Consider the following 19,785-nt stretch of genomic DNA (forward strand, 5'->3'; position numbering starts at 1 on the left):
ATGAGAATCTTGCAGCTTCTCAGATCAGAGTTTATGACTGAATATACTTGGGAGAGCATTTCTCTCCATTGAAACATATGCTCAGGGGAGACAGAAATCATTCCCACCACACCAGCGTTTTCAATAGATTATGTTTCTAATTCCCCTGCTGCCTCTCTGCAGCTCCTTTCTCCCTTAGTATGAAAGAAAAAAAAAAAAAAAAAGAAACAAAAAGAAAACAAGAAAACTACAGGTTTTGGTTATGAATGTTGGTTTTCCCGAGGGTTTTCCGCCCGATCCCTGCGGTTGGCGTACTGAGGTCTTTTTTTTATTTTTTTAGGGGGAGCATGGATCGCAACAGCTCACTCCTTTGGGTATTACCTCTTAATTCTGTTTTGAGTGTTAATGTGATTAAGTTTCATTTTAACAGCCACTGATTACTCCGTGTGGGTACGGCCTGAAACATGCACACAAGCCCGCCAGGGCGCGGGCGCGCGCGCGCGCTTTGGGGCGGGTCACGGCTCCCAAAAGTGGCAGCCCCACCTCCACCCTGCCTTCCCCTCCCACGACCTAGGGTTCATGGTCTCAGCAGTGTCTTGTGATCATCGAGTTTTCTTCTGTCCCCTCATCAAGAGATGCTTTGGCAGTGGGAGGAGAGTCAACGTTTTGCGCCTCTCGGCGCCTCTCCGGCGTTGTCACGCCCCAAAGAACAGCGGAAGGCGCCGGCTCCCGTAACCATCACTTTGGAGCAGTGCTGGCAAAGCCAACACTCCACACAGCTCACAGAAGAAAGCATCACGGACAATTGCAATCATGTAGACAGAACTTCCTTGGATTTTGATATGACAAGCTACTTTGTTAAAATACAGAAAGCAAAGAAACAGCATCTACTCAAATACTGTGCCGCTACAGAAAGTGTCCAGCACCAGCAGACAAGCAGGAACGAAGCTTTTCCCTATTGCTTCGTTCATTTTATCCCCAATTTTTATTTTTATTAAGCTTCTCTAAATTTGCAACACACTGTAAATGCAAGGGAAAGAAGCACACGCGGCTGAGGCAAAGAGCACAAACCCTTCTGACTGTAAACAGGATTTTGCTTTTTCTCCTCTTTCCCCCACCCCAAGGATGGGGATGTTTGACCTCTTTATTCCCCCTCTGCAATGTATTAATCAGGCACCAAAATAAGGAATCTATGAAAAAATATTTGGTGCAAATTAGGTAACAGCAACATGTCCACCACAAGATGAGTAGGGCATCAAACACAACATTTCTTAAGCTAACATGCTCCAGCTGCCATCCATAGAAATAGCTAAAGGACCCCTAACATGTTTCTACATATTTGAGAGGTATATATACAATCCCCATGAAAAGCAGGATTGACAGGCCGGACTAACCACAACTAGTTCCTTCATATTCAACACTAAAATCTTCTGCAGCACGGGGTCTCTGAGCTCCGGGAATGCCAGCTCCCTTTCACTGGGCCTGTATCCTGCGTATATGTGCAACATCTCCTACTGCTAGATATTGTAACACCTCCTCCTTCTCCTCACTACCGTGCCTGCAGACTTCCCCTCTCAATCAAATGGCTCAGAAGGCAAAAAATTTCGCTGCAAGGGTTTATGGCCATACGACCTGGTAAGGAAAATGGTGTGTCCAGCCAGTCTTTTCAGCTGTCCGAGCCGAGCTGTGTTTCAATGTCCACCCTGCAGATCGGGCACTTCTTGCTGGTGGCCAGCCACTGGTCCACGCACACTTGGTGAAAGAGATGCATACAGGGCAACCGCCTGCAGAGAGAAAAACACCACTGGTTTTTAGGGGTTAGGATGGAGGAGGTCCAAGGAAGCAAAAAGAGATGAAAAACAGCGTCTGGGGCTGCTTGGAACATGGGAAACTCTGCTGTAGTGACACCATTGCCACCAAGGTCCTGCAGCCTTTCCCAGCCATGCCAGTTCACACAGGGCAGTGGGCTGGAGACAGTGTCCTCCTTGGCCTATTAGAAAGCCCCACACCATCCTGAATTGAGTTGTTCCAGTTATTAATTGTGCAGGCTGCTAAATTTTAACTGTTCAGGAGCAAGGTTATCCTCCAAAGCCTCTTAGCTCTTCATGGTTGTGTCACATAAGCAGTCAGGTGGGCCCACACCGTTCCTGCATGGGTGTCCCCAGGGAACCTGGTCATGTTTCACCTACATCATCTCTGCCATCATCATGTGTCACCCTTGTGATACAGGGGAACCTCGAATCACAGGAACCAACAGCAGAAGGATCAGGGCTTTTCTTGTCAATTTAAGGATGAGAAGCAGACCTGGGTACTTCTCACTTGCAGTCCCTTCAGCCATGACAGTTCAGTCCCTTGCAATTTCTTGTCCCCATCCTCTGTCACAAGCAGAGATTTGACCCAGTGAGCAGCCTGGGATGTCTGTCAGAGACAACTGGAGTTCTGTTGGCTGGGGATGGTTCTCTGTGACCATGTGGGCAAAGTAATCCGACTTATTCTACAATAAAGCAGCTGCGTCTTGGACACAAGCCCAACTCTCCTGGACTTCACACCAACACTGCTTTTTATCTTACTTTGGTCATCTGTCAGGCTCAGGTGTTGATGACCCCAGGCTCCAGATGGTTGTCAGAGATCAGTTTAACCTACCCTTCTCTGACACTTTGCCACCTGGCCAGCTGGCACGGCCTGGAAGCAGATGATCCAAACCCAGGAAACACTATAAAAACCCTGCTGCTGCAGGGCTCTTCCTGTCTACAGGCCATACCAATGTCCTTCTACAAAGCATTGGGTTCCTGGACCCCACAACAGCCCAGGTGAGTTTCTCAGGACAAGAACAGAGACATTAATCCAAATAAACACAACTCAGATGGCACTGAGAAGCAGAGGAGGGGATGGAAGGCTCTCACCTGACATCCTCTCCATCTTCAAGCATGGACAGACAGATTGTGCATTTCTCGTCGGTATCTGACTCCTCGCCATCGTCTTGCTCAGCTTTGCCTTCCTGTGGTCTTCTCTGCAGCAAAATTAAAGACATTTGGTTAGGCCTTGCCCTTCTAATGCTCTCCCAAGCCTGGGCAGTTGCAGGAAGATAAATAATGAGATCTCCATCTATCAGCCAGATCCTCCAGCTCGGGGAAGCCATCCCAGCCAAAACAGCCAGCGAGATGAGTGTGCCACCAACATGCTGCAGGCTGGCATGTCTCCTCCTGAGGCTGGTGGCAGTGAGGAGCAGCCTGTCCTCTGCTGCCCTAATACAGCCCCCTACCACTTCCTTGCAGAGGGGATGGCCCCATGGTCTCCTCTGCTGGAGGCTTCTCCTTGGGGAGACCCCAAACCTCATGGTGCCACCACTGCCAGGAAGGGCAACCACTGTGCCGCACGCCAGCTTGGCCACTGGCCCAGTCCCATGCTGCACCACAGGGCCATGCTTATCCTATCAGCTGCCCCTTTTGCTCTTCCCCCACACATCCATTCCTATTCATATCCTTTTCCTGAGCTCACTGGAGATGCGATGAGAGACAAGTGCAGCAGGAGTTACCTCACTTCCAACCTTGGCAATGCGACATCCCTACCCTCCAGCCAGGAGTGACTGACACCAGAAACCACTACCCAGACAAGCATTCTTCCCAATTTCTACTGAGCACAACCCAAAAATGTGCCCATTTCCTCATGGGTGGGGAGGTCAGCTCTGACAGAGGAGACACCCCTGGTGAAGCCAGGGGAGAAGAAGGCTCCCTGGGACACAGAGCCCTCACGGCGGGCGCGGGGCAGTGCCGCTGGCATGCAGAACGGGGCGGGTTTGCATGCACCAAGCCCCCTTGGTGGTGTGCACTTTCTTACCAGGTGCAGACAGGGGGGAAATTGCACCCGCTGGGTGGGAGAAGGTTGAGACCCTTTTGAAAATTTGGCCCGCAGCTTCCTAGCCTAGAAGTGAGAAACAGGCAGCTGAGCTACGCCACCGCTCCCACCCCCGGGAGCCCCGCGAGAAATTAAAGCACCCCTGCTGCAGTGGGATTGTGGCCCACCAAAGTCCTTCCTGCTGCCTGCTCCGTGCCCACAGCCCCTGGCTGAGTGAGAGGGGCTGGCAGCCGCGCTGTGTTCTGGGGCACTCACCTTCTTGTACTTGTGGGGGAAGGTGAATCTCTCAATGGTGTTCTGGACGGCGCCCCGGCTCACGCTGCCCAGCCTGTCCTCCAGCTGCAGCAGCTCCTGTGGCACAGGAACATCAGGAAAGTGCCATCCCCACTGCTCCCAAAGCACCAGGTGCCACCACACAGCCATACCTGCTGGCAACTGAGGCTCCCTCCTGTCCTCTCCTCAGTGGGAATGGCCATCAACCCCAGATCAGCCATGCTGTAATGATGGATCTGATCCCTGGCCCTTGGGGTAATAACTAAGAGCTCGAGGCAAAGAGCTGGATCCAAAATTTCACAAATTAGGATGGGATCTGAGCTTCATCTGACAGGCTGGGAAACAAAACCCCATAGATCTGGAGCATTTTGTTCACAAATGACAGGAGCCAGAGCCAACCCAAGCCAGACCCAGGCACCTTGGAGTAAACCATCTTTAACCAAACTTAACCCCATCACTTCCCAGCTATTACTAAAACTGATGAAAGACTCAACGCAACTGCCACACCACAAAGAACAGTCTTACAGCTTTATAGCAGAGCTTGCATAAATTCACAGCACTTTGAAAATGAATAATTCCAGTCCCCAGATACGTACTTCATAGCTCTCCCGCACAGCGGATGTGTGCCTGCTTGGGTTCAGTCCCTGAAGAGCAAGCAGCTGAAGCTGAGGGTAAGGGTAATTTCTGATTTCATGAACAACCTGAAAAAAGTGAGGGAGAAAAATAAAGCCACCTGTATACTTGCCTACAGAAAACCCTTGTGTGCCCTGATGTAAATCTAATGCTTTAAAAATTCAAATTGAAAGAGTAGATTGACATTTTCATCAATTTAAGCCTTTTGATAACAAAAAAATGAGGTTTTATCAAATACATTTCCTAGAAATGATACCTAAGAATGTGCACTCCTTCAAAATAAACTAATCATTCCTGTATCATCCATAGAATTGTAGTTCCAAACCCCCAATATGGATTAGATTACAGTGAAATTTTGTTTCATTTAAGTGGGTGGATTTCTGTTCATCCAAGCTTTGATTGTTTTTTTTTAAGGCTTGCTTTAGTACACAGGTGTCAGGATCTGACACAGCACAAGGGAAAAGCACCCTCATGGTATTTCTGGGGAAGTTTTAAGGATTAGCAGTGGGTGGCATGACTTAGCTCCAAATACAGCACCCTGCTAGGAGAAGGGGTGGAAAATTACCCCAGTCAGCCTGTCTTCTCATCAATCCCACCTCCACCTGTGCAAGAGGTCATGAAAACCTTTACAGGTGGCATCAAAGCTGACGTAGAGAGCAATGACTTGATGAGGGATGGCCCTGAGGGCTGACACCAGCAAAGGCAGTCACCCACTGCCAATCCTTCAGCACACAAAAAGTCCTGGGAGACCACAGTTCCTTCCAGTGTTAATTATATTATTAATATTAACTGCTGAGTCTCTCACATCATGCCCATGTTTTGCAGACCAGCTTGTGAACGTGATGCTGCAAGCAATGGACTGAATCCTTCCAGAACAGCTGAAGCTTTTCTTTTCTTTCTCTAATCCAGTGCAGTGATGCAACATTATCCTTTCAGACACTCCCTCCCACGGCCGGAGATAAGTGGGATTTGAAGGAGACAGGTGATAGAAAGATAGCAGCCTTTATTTTGACTGCTTTCTGGCAGACAATGCATAAAACATTTCTCAGTAAGAGCATTTCACTTACCACCTGGGTTGAGGATGTGCTTCTGGGGAAGTGGTGCACCCGAGGAGTGGCCAGGTAATGCTGATAGGGCTGGGGCACCGGCCGGACCTGGAACTGGGCGTGGGTCAGCCCCGCATCCACGCTGAGGTCCCTGTGGGCACCAGGAGGGACACATGGCTCTGAGTGCCTGGCTGTGCTCAGGGACTGCAGCACCAGACCCCACTGACAGGGAAACCTCCCTGCTGAGCTCTGGGCTGCTCCTCAGCCTGGGGAGATGGTTTGGCATGGTTTGGCTTGGCTTGTCTTGGCTTTGTTTTGCTTGGCTTGGCTTGGCTTGGCAGGGAGCTTCCTCCGGTTTGGGGAATCACCCACCAGGTCACCATGAAGGAGTGAGGGGTTGTTTCTGTGCCCTCCCTGTGGGCACCAGGAGGGACACATGGCTCTGAGTGCCTGGCTGTGCTCAGGGACTGCAGCACCAGACCCCACTGACAGGGAAACCTCCTTGCTGAGCTCTGGGCTGCTCCTCAGCCTGGGGAGATGGTATGGCTTGGATTGGCAGGGATTCCTCTGCTTTGGGGAGTCACCCACCAGGCCACCATGAAGGAGTGAGGGGTTGTTCCTCTGCCAGGTAGCATTTGAGTTATTTGGGGTCAAGAGCTGTGCAGATGCACCCTGCTAATTTCAGAGCAAGAGCATTTTGGTGGCTCAAAAGGATACCCAGGCTCAGCAACTCAACCTGGTCAGACCAGGATCTTCCAGCGCTGCAAACTATTACAGTTTGCCTTGAATGTTTTGCAGGAATATAGTTAATTACTCAAGGGACTCAAAAAATGGTAGCTTTTAGAAGCTTCTTCTAGCTTTTAGAAGCTAGATGGACACTGTCTGTGGGCTTTTTTGATGTGCCTGTGCTCTCCTTAGAGGCTTCCCAGCCCAGATCATGGCAGGACTTGGGGAGTTAAAGGACACTAAGCCTTGCCTGAATCCAGCCTCAGGGTGGGGGGGCTTTAAGGTGTGAGGGTGGGCAGGCCCTGGCCTGGGGTGCCCAGAGCAGCTGTGGCTTCCCCTGGATCCCTGGAAGTGTCCAAGGCCAGGCTGGATGGGGCTTGGAGCAACCTGGGATAGTGGAAGGTGTCCCTGCCCATGGCAGGGGGTGGAACAAGATAATCTTTGAGGTCCTGTCCAACCCAAACCATTCTGGAATTCTACGATTCTATGAACTCCAGAACTGTGATTTTTGCAAAAAATATTTTAAGGTTTTAAGAAACGGAAATCAAAAGCCCCTGGATGAGGCAGCTGGAGGAAAGGATGAAACAAAACAAGAGGGCAAACACCAACGGAGCAAGACATCCCTGGTGGCCCTGCTTGCCTGAACACAGCCTGGCCCAGGTGAGCAGAGGTGGAGCTCAGCTTGGTGAATCTGAGCACTGTTATCCTCCACAAAGCTAACCCAGCTCAATCCCTGGACTTGTCATAACCAAGATGCCATCAAACATCACAGCTCTGCTCAATCCAACACACAGAGACAAACTACAACCCCACCACTACCACACCATGTGGAGGGAGTGGGAGGGGGCCTATGCAGCATCTCCAGCTCTAATCCACTTAGCTGGTCCCCATTCTCTCCACCCTAAGAGTCACTTGTAAAATGAGTGCTTTGAACATCATTCACTTTATCATCATTACAAATCCCTTGCTCTAATAACAATTGTCTTCACATTTCCCAAAGAAAAGCTAATTAAAGGGTGGCTTCCTATTTCAGCCTCCAACTTACCCTCCCCTTCACAGAGGACAGCATCAGTGGGTACCACACCTTCTTGGGAGCACCCCAGATGTGTCCTCCAGCAGCTATGAAACTGCTTGCCCCCACCAGAAGATGGGGACCTGAAGGGACAGTAGATGCAGAAATCCTTCATCCAGAACCGCCTGTGCACCAGGCAGCAGCACCAGTGCTCTAGAACTCCCTAACACCCCCACCAGGCTGGATGCAATGACCCTCATGGGTCCATTCCAACTCAGAATATTCTATAGTTCTATGATTCTAAGTTGAGGCTGGGAGAGGGACTACCTTTGCTGGTCCTGTGTTAGCCATGTGCTGGACAGGGAACACCTGGCAGAGGATGAAACACAGCAGGCAACTGGCAGGAACACAACCAGGGGAAGAATCCACAGGTCTTGGCACTTTCCAGCTCCTGTGTCCCAATTTTGGATATTTACCCAATTGCTTAAGGTTGTTCCCAGGTTGATGGAGGGCTCAATTGGAAATCAAGAGGCTTTGGATCCATTCTCAGCCCTGCCACCTTCTTGATGCATGACCTTGATCCACTTTCTCTCTGCCTTCCCATGTTCCCTGTTCCATGTTCTATGAAATAGATGTGGTAATTTATGGAGTGCTTTGAGATCAAGGACTGAAAACAACTCTCAAAGGTGAATGGTCATTATTAAATTGCACAAGTAACAGCAGTTACAGGACTGCTGAACTGTTTGTGCATCTAGAGACTTAAAACCAGATCTTGAGGTTCCTGAGGTGGTGCTTTGGGTCTACAGATGTGTCCAAATAAGAACAGAGCACAGAACAGTGTTTTCCCAGGGTTTGGGGCTGAAGAAGCAGAGCACACTTGCTGAAGGAGAATGGAGCTAACCATCACTTTCTAGCCCATGTTACAGGAACAAGTGTACAGCATCTTGGTGCTCAGGTGCAAGGTTCAAGAGCTGTGATGCTTGTGGTAAATGGGCTGCCAACAAACAGCCAAGGAGTGAAGGATAAAACACCAGATAAAACAGGTAGGATGGTCATCACTGCATGTGTGTGCAGAAGATGATTTAAGGAACCAAATGGGAGTTTGTTTATTCTTCACCAGAAGATTTCAGTTGGGGTTGGGCTGAGACAGCCTCAGATCTTACCTCCATCCCCACTTCCACATCCTGTGGCAGTGCCTACGACCTACAGCCTCTGAGAAAACCCTGCTGCTGCTGCTCATCCAGGGGTAACACATTAGAGGGGAGCTTTTGTATTTGTCACTGGGCAAAACTCTTCATGTGCCCCAAGGGAAAGTGAGTCACCCAAACATATGCTCCCTGTGTATGGTTCCTGTCACCCTGACTCCTTGGGTTTTACAAGGCTATGGAGCAACAGAGGGGAGGAAAGGAGGCAGGGGGAAGGCACTTAGTGATGCTTTATCAGATACTTCTAATGATCATAATTAAGAACTCTGAGCTGAAAGAGAGGCAGAAAGAATTGCTCTATCCAGATGGTACATGAACTGCTTTGCAAACCAATCCAAAAAATGTCATCCTGACCACATTCAGCCCACAGGAGAGCCAATAATGGGAACTCCTGAGAAGAAAATTGCAGAAGGATGTGGTCATATTTTAGATTGTGTATTATGCACTGAAGGGGGGAAAAAAGCAACAACCTTGGGTTAAAAGGACTTTTCATTTGCAGAGTGGAGTGCTCAGATGTTAGGAAATGCCATCATTAAGACTTCCTATGCCATTTTATTCCAGTCCTCTTGTGCAAACACATTGCAATTGTCTTTAATTACAAGTTCACATGCTATTTTTTCCATTCAGTGCACAGAATGGACTTTGCTCAGCTTACAAGCAGCTACTCAGAAGGATGCTTTTATTTTCTCATTCTTTTGACCAGGTTACCATACTTTATTAACTGTTCAAGGGCTCTCAACCTGCTCTGAAAATGAAATGAAAATTCCTTGCAAAGGTTTTCCAGGGCATTAAACACTACAGTTGGAGAATGATGAACAAATCTCCATTCATACCACGCTGCATGGCAGGGTAGCATGGTGTTCCCTAATTTGGACCACAGAAAATACGATGGCCACTGGGATATGAGTGCCTGAAGGACAGCAAAGGGTCTCGTTCAGGCTGACAGTGGTCTACAGGAAAGAAACACTCTCTGTGCCCTACAGCACAAAGAGCAAGTTGGAAGAATTAATGCTTGGCTTCACTATTAATCTGTAGGTGAAAAGTTATGAGCAACAACAATGGAGTGTGCCTAAAGGGTGGGCAATGGAGCTGGGGAAGGGAATGGAGCACAAGTCTGATGACGAGCAACTCAGGGAGCTGGGAAGGGGCTGAGCCTGGAGAAAAGGAGGCCCAGGGGGGGCTTTGTGGCTCTGCACAGCTCCTGACAGGAGGGGACAGCCAGGGGGGAACAGGATCTGCTCCCAGGGTACCAGGGACAAGAGGAGAGGGAACAGCCTCAGGTTCTGCCAGGGGAAGTTTAGATTGCCTACTAGAGAAAATTTCTTCATCCAAGGAGCTGTCCAGCCCTGGCAGAGTTGCCCAGGGCAATGCTGGAGTCCCCACTCCTGGAAGGATTTAAAAGCTGTGTTGATGTGGCACTTGAGGACATGGGTAACTGGTGGACTTGGCTGTGCTGGGGAATGGTTGCTCTTCACAGCCTTAGAAAGCTTTTCCACCCTAAATGATCCAATGATTTTTTTTATATAGGAGGCTTTCACACCCCCACAGACCTGTCAGAGAGGAGTTTTCCCATTGCACACTCCCCACACCATAACCACTGAGCTGGCTCATTAGCTTTCACCAACTCCGCGATCCCTGGTGGCATTCCCCAAAACCCACAGCCTTCCCAGGACTTTTTAAACACCTCACTGGATGCAGCAGTGAAATGGGGATCACTCACCAGTCCGTGCCCTCTGCCAGATACCTGGGCTGGGGGCCCATGGGTTGTGGAGTCTGCAGTTGGTGGCTGAAGTCGAAGCTGGGGTGTAGGCGGTGAGGCTGGACAGACATGCGCTCTTGGGCCCGCCTGCAGGGGGAGAGCAGCAACAGGCAGGGTCAGACACACCTGGGCACTGCAATTCCTGTCAGGAACCCACGGGCAACCCCCAAAGGCTGGCCTTGTGGGCAGGTGTCCAAAGCCGAGCACTCCAGGCAGGTGTAAGTGGAAGGGGAACCGAGGGCTGTTGTTCCCTCACAGCCATCACGCAGCAATCCACTCTCAGGCCCTGTGGCACCCAGATATGCTCAGTTTGCAGGAGATGCTATTTGCTGGCAACGTGCAGAGAAGGAGGGGAAGCCAAACAGCTTCTCAGCAGCTTTGTGCAGTTTGCACTATTTCCTTTTCTGCTGCAGTCAGCCCCATAAACAACACATAAAGTAAAACATGCCCCTGCTCCAGCTGTGATCCATCATCATAAAGAAGCTGCAGGTTGTCTCGTCTCCTGTGCAGTCCATAAACTCCTGGGGAACCTCATTCATAACTAGATTACTCACGAATGACTGAAAGCAGAATTTACTCTCACTGGCCTTTGCCAACATTTCTTTGGATGATGGACAGGCCAGGCTGGGTTCCAGGTCCTTCTCCCTCTGCTCTGCTGCCATTGCAGTCAGGGTAAAGAAAGTGCTAGAAAATACAGCAAGGTTTTTCTAGGGATTTGAGTCTCATGATTATTGCTTATTTGAACTGCTCAGGGGAAGTGCGTGTGCTGCTGGATCAGTGTCCACATTTGGCAAGAGACAAGGAGGATGCACAAGCAGGATTTGCATTACAGACAGGCTCCAACCCTTTGCTTGCTGACCAGTGGAACCATCACAAAGAAAATCTTCAGGAAAAAACTAGGGCAAATGGAGCAGGGGACCGCCAGGTAAATAACTTTTAATGCAGGTTCAGTTCAGAGGCTTCACTCTCAAAGGCATAACCCAAATTCCCATTACTGGGACCTCCTGCCCCACACCTGTAAGGGTTCTGACATCCTGCTCCACTGCAGCTTTCAGAGACAAGCACTGGGACTGGGCAAGAGGTCCCTGCCTTCTTCCACACTACAGCCCACTTGCAAATACAACACTGACAGCATTTACCAAAGCAGGCTCTGCATGGAATTGTGCTCTGTGGTTTTATTTGAATTCAGCTTATGACTAAGAGATAAACACTTGTATCATCAGTTTCTCAGCCTGGAACATACTCACTACCCAATTATTAGCTAATCATTAAATCCACCTAAAATCCAGTTTATGCATAACAAAACAATGATGAGAAGAACACACAATTTTCAGACAGAAAGGACATGGAAAGAAAGGGATTTCAATCCATAGCATTCTTTCCAAATGAAGCACCATTGCAAAGTCTCATCCTCTGATTCTTGATCCATGGGTACAACCCACAAATAGCTCCCTTATGTTTCTAAAAAAAATCACTCGTCTCTCAAGAAACACAATCAAGACAAGGCCAGGCATCCATTTCCATCTCTGCTGAGTTACAGCAATTCTCTCTGCCTTTGTCAGCTCAGTGTAGAGTTAGGATGCTCTCTGTGACAGAGTGTGCTGCAGGTCAGTGGCATCATTCTCTCACAGAGACAGAAAGCCTACCCAACTCTGAGCAGCACAACCTCCATGTGTATGACCTGATGAGTCAGGTGCGCATGCATGTGTTTGAAACAGCAGCTGTGAGGATGCAGCTCACCCACGCAGAGACTGGAAAGGCCCCCGGCAACACCACCATGATTCTCCTAGGTGTGACAATAATGGGACACACCAGATGGGCACAGCAGGGATCCCCACAGGAAGAGCACACCTTCAGGTGCAGCCTGCCCTTCAGGTGGATGCATTTTCAGTGCACACAGGTGAGCTGGAGACGAAAACCCAACCCTGCCAGCGCGGCTGCGGCTCTGCAGGCGACACGCACTCGGCGCGGCTTCTCCACATCCTCGGGGATGCCCTTACCTGGGATGGGGCATGAGCCGGCGGTGCTGCGCCTCGAGGAGCTGCTGCTGGAGGAGGTATTGCTGGTGAAGCGCCTGAGGTAGGAAGGAGGGCCCGGCCACGTCCTGGAAGGGCAGGGCGGGCACGGGCGGCAGGGGCTGGTGCAGGGCGCCGCTGTGCTGGTGCGCGGGGGCCATGTGGGGAGCCAGCCCCGGCTGCGGCTGCACCGCGTGAGGCAGGGCAAAGTCGGCCGAGAGCTGAGGCTGGGGACCCAGGTGGAAGTGCCGGCAGGAGGTAGCATGGGGATGCTGAGACCTTTGAAAGGGAGCACCTGGAAGAGAAGAGCACACGGCGGTCACTGATGTATTTTCGGAAAAAATCTCTTCGCCGGGATTTTTTCTCCTGAAAAGCTTCAGCTTTTTTCCTTCAGGAGTTTCTCCATGTTTTGCTCCTCTGGAATGTGATTTGGAGAATTGCTTACCCAACGTGTGAATTGTTTTTAATTAATAGCCAATCACAGCTGTATCAGGCTCTCTGAGTCAGCCACAGGTTTTTTATTATCATTCTTTGCTAGCCTTCTGATGTCTCCTTTCTCTTTCTTTAGAATAGTTTTAGTATATCATTGTCTTTTAATGTAATATAATGTCATAAAATAATAAATCAACCTTCTGGGAACTTGTGAATCAATTCTCATGTCCCGCCTCATCCCGAGACCCACAACAACACCACAACAATTAAAAACCACACACAGTGGTCACAGGGGCCAGCAGTGGGCAGGGCAGAGCACCACCCAGGGAAAGGGTTGGGCAAACGGCTGTCACTCTCCACTTGCAAAAGGTTTGCAAAAAAATACAAGTAGAAGGGAACAAGTAAAAGCTGATTACAAGAAAAAGTGCTAGTTTTGACTAATGGTGTTTCTTATCCAAGAAAATGCTGGAGCCAAAACGTAGGTTTGGGTTCAAAGTCCTGTTTCTGCTCCAAGTTGAAGTGTATACTGATGAAAACTGCTTTGAGCTTGTTTTGGCTTCCCTGTCTTAAACAGAAAAAGAAAATAAGTCTTAATAGAGCCTTTGGAGATAGAACAGAGAGTGATGGTTTTAAACAAAAAGAGAGGAGATTCAGCCTAGACAGGAGGAAGACATTTTTTGTGCTGAAGGTGCTGAGGCCCTAGCACAGATTGCCCAAAAAAGACATGGATGCATCCTCCTTGGAAGTGTTTGAGGCCAGCTTGGATGAGGTTTGGAGCAACTTTGTCTGGTCAGAGGTGTCCCTGCCCATGGCAGTGGGGTTGGACTAGATGACATTTAAAGGTCCTTTCCAACACGAACCATTCTGTGATATAGACTCAGACACTCTAGAAAAGGAAATAAGCAATAAAATCTGTTTTCTAAAATATTTGGCTATTGTATATTATCTCACAGAAGTTTTGAATGTTTTCCCTGAATTGCAGACTTTTCCTGCAAGTTATTTCTTTGCCTCTCTAAAACTGTCTCATAGGCAAGGAAATAATCTCTGCTCTAAAAAACTGCCTCACACTGACTTCAGGACAAGAGTGAGACAACTTCCTCCTCTGAGAGCAGGGATGGAGGCCCTGTGTGTTTGCTGAGATCCTTCAACAACCCGTCCTCATGGGCTGCAGGCAGGGAGAGAGCAGCTGCTGGTAACACAACATGGAATGCTATGAGACCAGCCATGAAACTGATGGGAATGAGGAAGAAATGAGGTGTGAAAGATATCCATAGTGGAGGCGTTTTGCAAAACATCTGGCACTGGCTTGCACCTTGCTCAAGATCCTCACTTGGACAGGCCCTTGGCCCAGTCTGGCCTGTTAATTCCTACATTCCTGGAGCATTTACAGGCACTATGCAAAACTTTTGGCTCTTTAACTGGGGAAAGAGTCAATTCAGAAATGAAGGATGGGACTATTAGAGATGGTTTTTTGCTGAGGACCAGCCCCAGGATGGGACGCCTGCTTTTTTACAGTGTTTTGAGCACCCTATCTTCTTCTTTCTATTTTAATCTTTGTGAATGGTACAAAACATCCCAGAACAACAGCATCAAGAGACACTATTTCATCCCAAAGCACAAGCATGTGCATCATGCCTTCTTCACCCAAATCCCTCCTGCTCACATCTCCCTGGCAGGCAGAGCCAGTCCATCACAGCAGCTCAGGGAGTCCTGAGCAAGCCAGATGACACCAGGAGAAACAACAGGAGAGGGCCTATCAGAAATGGATAGGTTTGCAAAACTGTGCATAATTACACACAGCATCTCTTAAATGCAAACTAATCCTCCACAGTGCCCCTCTGAGAGAGCGCAGGTTACACAATATGTGCCACCCACAGCAGTGCTTCTTGAGGTGATAATTTCCCCTGCTGTCAGATAACAGCATGATTCGACCACGATATTAATTAAAACCAGAGGTGGTGGGATCAGACCTGCTGCTCCTCAATAACAGATCTGCAAACCCAGGCCAAAGAGCCACTTGTATACCCTGTTTCCCTGCAAGATGTATTTGCTGCTGATGGCCTGGCCCAAATTCACGACACAGAGGTAAAAGCTGCATAATGAATGGGGATCCTGCTCTTCCCCGGCCCATTGCTGAAGGGAATTGTGAGGAGAAGCCTCCTGGCTGCTGTGAGGAACTCGTGGTGAATTGCTCGGCCTCTGATGGCCATGTGCTCTCCCAGGCTGCAGCAGGTCACAGGTGAGGCATTGTGCAGGCCTGGAGACAAGGTGTGAGAGCAGGTGAAAGTGTCAAACCCTCTGCACACACCAACACTCCAACCTGTGCCACCACGCTGAGGTTCAGCTGAATTCCAGACAAAAATGTCTTAGGGCCATACCAGACAGTGAAACCCAGGGAGACTCCCCCACATTTCCTGGGACACATTCTCTAGCACATAAGTGAAGCAGAGAAAGCCTGTCTCTCATCTGCTGTGACTCTCTTGTCTCGCAATGCCTGGTGTAACCTCAGCCAGCGATTCCCAGCTTTTACTGAGTTGTGGGAACCCTTAACTCAGTTAAATGTCTGGAGGGCCTTGGATGCCAGAGCCGTGGTGAACTAGAGAGCACCAGGTGGGCAGATGAGCTGGTCATGGTTTTGATTTGGATTTTGCTTCTCATACACAGACAGTCCTTGAGAGGAACTCAGTCATGCCCTTTCCCGAGGTCCAGAACACGCAGACCTTATCTGTGGTATGTGTGCAGGAAGATACACAGAGCTAACCTGTCTAAAAGCAAAAGCCTAACTCATTTTGTTTTTGTAGAGAGTCAATTAGCCTTATCTTTAGGAACTAATTAATTAAATAAAGCATTTTTCAGTATTTTTTGCTAGTGCCTACTGGTGCAGTGATGCATTTCTCTTCATAGGAATAACACCATCAAGATGTGACTGAGACCATATGATTAAATAAAACCCATCAATTTGTCTTAACATAACACATTACCCTATGTAGTAATTGTTCATTCTCTTCAACTAATCCAATTTCTGATGAGGATTTTTACAGCAAAGCAAAGACTTTGGGGAATACTTCAGCAATCCTATGCTTATTAGCAGTTATCCAATTACACTGCTGGCATAACCAAGCCAGCCTGCAAAACAAAGAGCCCGTCCTCACTAAGCAGGGTGCTGGTGAGCCCCAGTGAGCCCTGGCAAACAAATAACAGCTCAAAAGAGAAGATTGCATTTTAAAGTTAGTTATTTTTGAGTTTACCTTCTCCTGCTCATTGCATCTAGATGCAAAGGGCCCTGGTGGGGGTTGCTTTCCCAGCCCACATTTTGGTCTGGTGTACACAAGGTAAATGCAGTGTCACCCTGCAAACATGAGCTGAGCATCCTTGTCCAGGTAACTCACCACAATCAACACCAAAAGCAGGCACTCACCCCTTTGAATTCCACAGAGGTTCACACATTAGCAATGTCAGGGAATCACAGGATTGTTAAGGTTGGAAGACTTCTCTAAGATCAGCGAGTTAATTAACCCAGAGTCATTGTGAACCCACATTCACATGACTATTGAACACTTCCAGAAGTGGGGACTCCACCACTTCCCGAATGCCTCCTCCAGAGCCAGACCACACTTTCTGTGAAGAAACTTTTCCAATATTCAACCTACACCTCTCCTGGAACAGCCTGAGGCCATTTCCTCTCATCCTATCCCTTGTTCCCTGGGGGCAGAGCCCGACCCCCACCTGGCTGCCTCCTGCTTTCAGGGAGTTGTGGAGACCCAGAAGCTCTATTAGTGATTACTTTGCTAGCACAAAGTCTTCTCCCTCTTTTCCAAGCCACAAGTGTGGTCCTAGATCACATTTGCATTGACACAAACAAACATCAACATTGTTCATAAGATACTTCAAGAAAATTGAATTCACAGATTTAATCTGCTTTTTTGCCTGGATAGCAACATCTGCCACAGCAGAGACTAATCCATGACTAAAACCGAGTCCTGATACCACATTCCAACTTTTGTTTTCACTCCCCACTGCAAGGGCAGAGCTGACACTTTCATTAGCCAAGCTTTGGGGACACATCCACAGCAAAGACAATGAGGATGCAAAGTGTGCCTATCATGCTCCAGAGCCACTCACTGCATCCTCCAGGATCCTAGCTGGATCCCACATGAAGGCAATGTTGCTCTGGGATCAGCAAGGCAGAGACTTTCAGCTTAATGAGCTCAAGTTTTGGTCGTCATACCATAGAAGGATTCTCCTCCTCCATTGGGATACTTTGATCTTGCAGGAAGAGAGATTACCCAGTTCTTGGATGTTTTTATGGTTTACCCTCCATGTCCAAACACCTGCCTTCTCCAGCCCAGGAGACAATCACAAAATCCCAGAATTAAGGTTGGAAGGACCACTGGAGATCATCTAGTCCAATCCTCCTGCTCAGGCAGGACTGAACACATTACTCAGGATTTTGTCCAGCTCTTTAATATCTCTAGGGAAGATTTTCAGGGAAGTCCACAGAGGCAAAATAAAGTCCTCACCAGCCCTAGAGAGACTTTTGACCCAAGGCCAGCTGGAAACACCTTTTTCTGTGCCCAGCCTGCTGGCTGGGATGAGAGAACCAGCCCCTTCCATGAGGCTCACTGGCGTGCTCCCGGTGCCGTGAATAATTCCAGCTGCTCCTGTCTGGAGCTGTGGAGAACTGATTTACCTGGGATCACTGTCAGGCTGCCCACCAGCCAAAAACCATTTTGTTGTCCTGATGGTGCTTCCTTGCATTTAAATGCTGTTGCTGTAGCAGATGATGACAGCACAGAGCAACATCAGATCAGCAGCTCTGAGATGAGCGATGCATCACATCTGTGTCAGCAAAGCAGGTGATTATTTGCTCCAGTCTTGGGCAGTTTTTCTTTCACAGGTTGAGCCCAAATGTCCTCAAAATGCCCCCAGATGCCCACACACCCACCTAAGCTCCCAGCCTGGACAGGCCTTGTTGCCTTATGCTCAGCTAAGCCACAGAGATAGCTAATGCCTGAATCTAGATAGTCCAGCTCTAAAAGGTGCTTTGCAAGCCTCAAAATTTGTGATAATACATGGAGTGAGACAGGATCTGCTGGAGAAATTAATCATGTCATTGGCAAGCCAGGCTATCTGCGGGGTGGGAAAGAGAGCTAGGTGGTTCTCTGGCATAACTGGGGACAAGTCTGACCCAAAAGAGGCTGTGGCATTTTGTGATGGTGTAGGGCCATGTGGCCAGGGATGCCTTTGAGTGACCACCAACAACATCTCCCTGCCTTGTGTAATGCTCTGCTTGTTGCTGCTACCAGTCCCCCTGAGCTTCTTGATCACATCCTAAAGCCAAGTTCAGCACCAGGGATCAACAGGACCAGTACTTGGGTGATTCCTGCCACTGACAGACCATGGGTGTGGGTCAGTGGCTGCCCCAGCTGGCCTGGCTCTCCTCTGCTGCTGTGAAGCTGCAGCTTCACACTGTGATGCTGAAAACCTGCTATGGAGCTGGGTCTGTGTGACACCCCACTGCTCAGGGCCTCTACAGCCTGCAGTGCACCCCACAGATACTCAGGTCTGCAATCGCACAATCACAGAATGGTTTGGGCTGGAAGAGGTCTTTGAAGGTCATCTAGTTCCAATCCCCTGCCATGGGCAGGGACATCTTCCACTATCCCAGGTTGTTCCAAGCCCTGTCCAATCTGGCCTTGGGCACTGCCAGGAATGGGGCCCCCACAGCTTCTCTGTGCAACCCATGCCAGGGCCTCACCACCCTCACAGGAAAGAATTTTTCCTAATATCTGATCTAAAACTACTTTCTTTCAAGCCATTCCCACTTTTTCTGTCACACCTGGCTCTTGCCCCATCTCTCCTGTAGGTTCCCTTCAGGAACTGGAAGGGAATGAGGTCATTCCAAAGCCTTCTCATTCCCAGGCTGAACAATGCCAATTCTCTCGGCCTTTACTCATAGCAGAGGTGGTCCATCTCTATCTGATAATCTTGGTGGCTTTCTCTGGACTGGCTTCAACAAGTCCCTGTCCTTCCTATGCTGGGCACCCCAGAGCTGGAGGCAGCTCTCATCTGAGTGTGGTGGGGAGACACTATCACCTCCTTGATGCCACGGCCTCACAGAATAATTTAGCACCATAGAAAATAATAATAATAATACAATAAGTATTATTGTAATAAGTAATACAATAATAGAATTGTTTGGGTTGGAAAAGCCCTCTCAGATCATAAAGTCCAACCCAGCCGTGCCAATCCCCCTGCTAAACCACATCCCCCACCTGCACTGCGCAGACAATCCTCCACCAGCCTGCGGGGAGGGCTGCTGAACAACAATCTACAAAGCACCCAAAACACTTAGCTGGAAGCATCACAGCCTTCAGCCTCAGACTGAGGAAGGTACAAATTAGATTTTAGAAAGCCAGCAGATGATGCAGGCCTGTGGACAGCTAAACCTGCTTGGCTGCTCGCTGCCATTCCCACCCTTTGCTCTCGCAGGCATCGAGCACGGCGGAAACCCACAGGGAAACTCAGCACATCCTCCTCACCACCTCTTTCTCACTTCCACTGCTGCTGCTTAGGTTTTTTTTTTCCTTTTCTCCCTCTGTTCTACAGTTATATTTATTGTTTCCATACATTATCCAAGGCAGCACAGACATTTTTTCATTAACAGGAACGCTCCCTTTGCACCCCTGGGTGAACCCTGCGAATTATAAATTTTGGCAGGTTGGTAAGTGACGTTGAGTCACAGAAATGCACTGGTCTGGTCCTAGGTGATTCTGCCACTGGGGATTCTCCTTTAGCATCAGTCAGGGTTTGACTTTAGGCACATGCATATTTATCCACCCACCAGTAT

General features: G+C 49.0%; 1 protein-coding gene across 1 annotated transcript in view; it reads right to left on the minus strand.

The window, feature by feature from the left end:
- Positions 1–253: 253 nt before the first annotated feature.
- Positions 254–19,785, minus strand: part of ARK2C (arkadia (RNF111) C-terminal like ring finger ubiquitin ligase 2C) — a 52,417-nt gene continuing 32,885 nt past the window's right edge. Inside the window, exons 2-8 of the mRNA XM_066569051.1 lie at positions 12,489–12,798; positions 10,450–10,575; positions 5,808–5,937; positions 4,704–4,808; positions 4,090–4,185; positions 2,883–2,989; positions 254–1,763 (exon numbers count right to left, since the gene is read on the minus strand). Coding sequence (XP_066425148.1) covers positions 1,646–1,763; positions 2,883–2,989; positions 4,090–4,185; positions 4,704–4,808; positions 5,808–5,937; positions 10,450–10,575; positions 12,489–12,798 — 992 coding nt within the window. The 3' untranslated portion in view covers positions 254–1,645. The remainder of the gene's footprint in view (positions 1,764–2,882; positions 2,990–4,089; positions 4,186–4,703; positions 4,809–5,807; positions 5,938–10,449; positions 10,576–12,488; positions 12,799–19,785) is intronic.

The sequence above is a fragment of the Molothrus aeneus genome, chromosome Z (assembly GCF_037042795.1).
Source record: "Molothrus aeneus isolate 106 chromosome Z, BPBGC_Maene_1.0, whole genome shotgun sequence".
NCBI lineage: Eukaryota > Metazoa > Chordata > Aves > Passeriformes > Icteridae > Molothrus > Molothrus aeneus.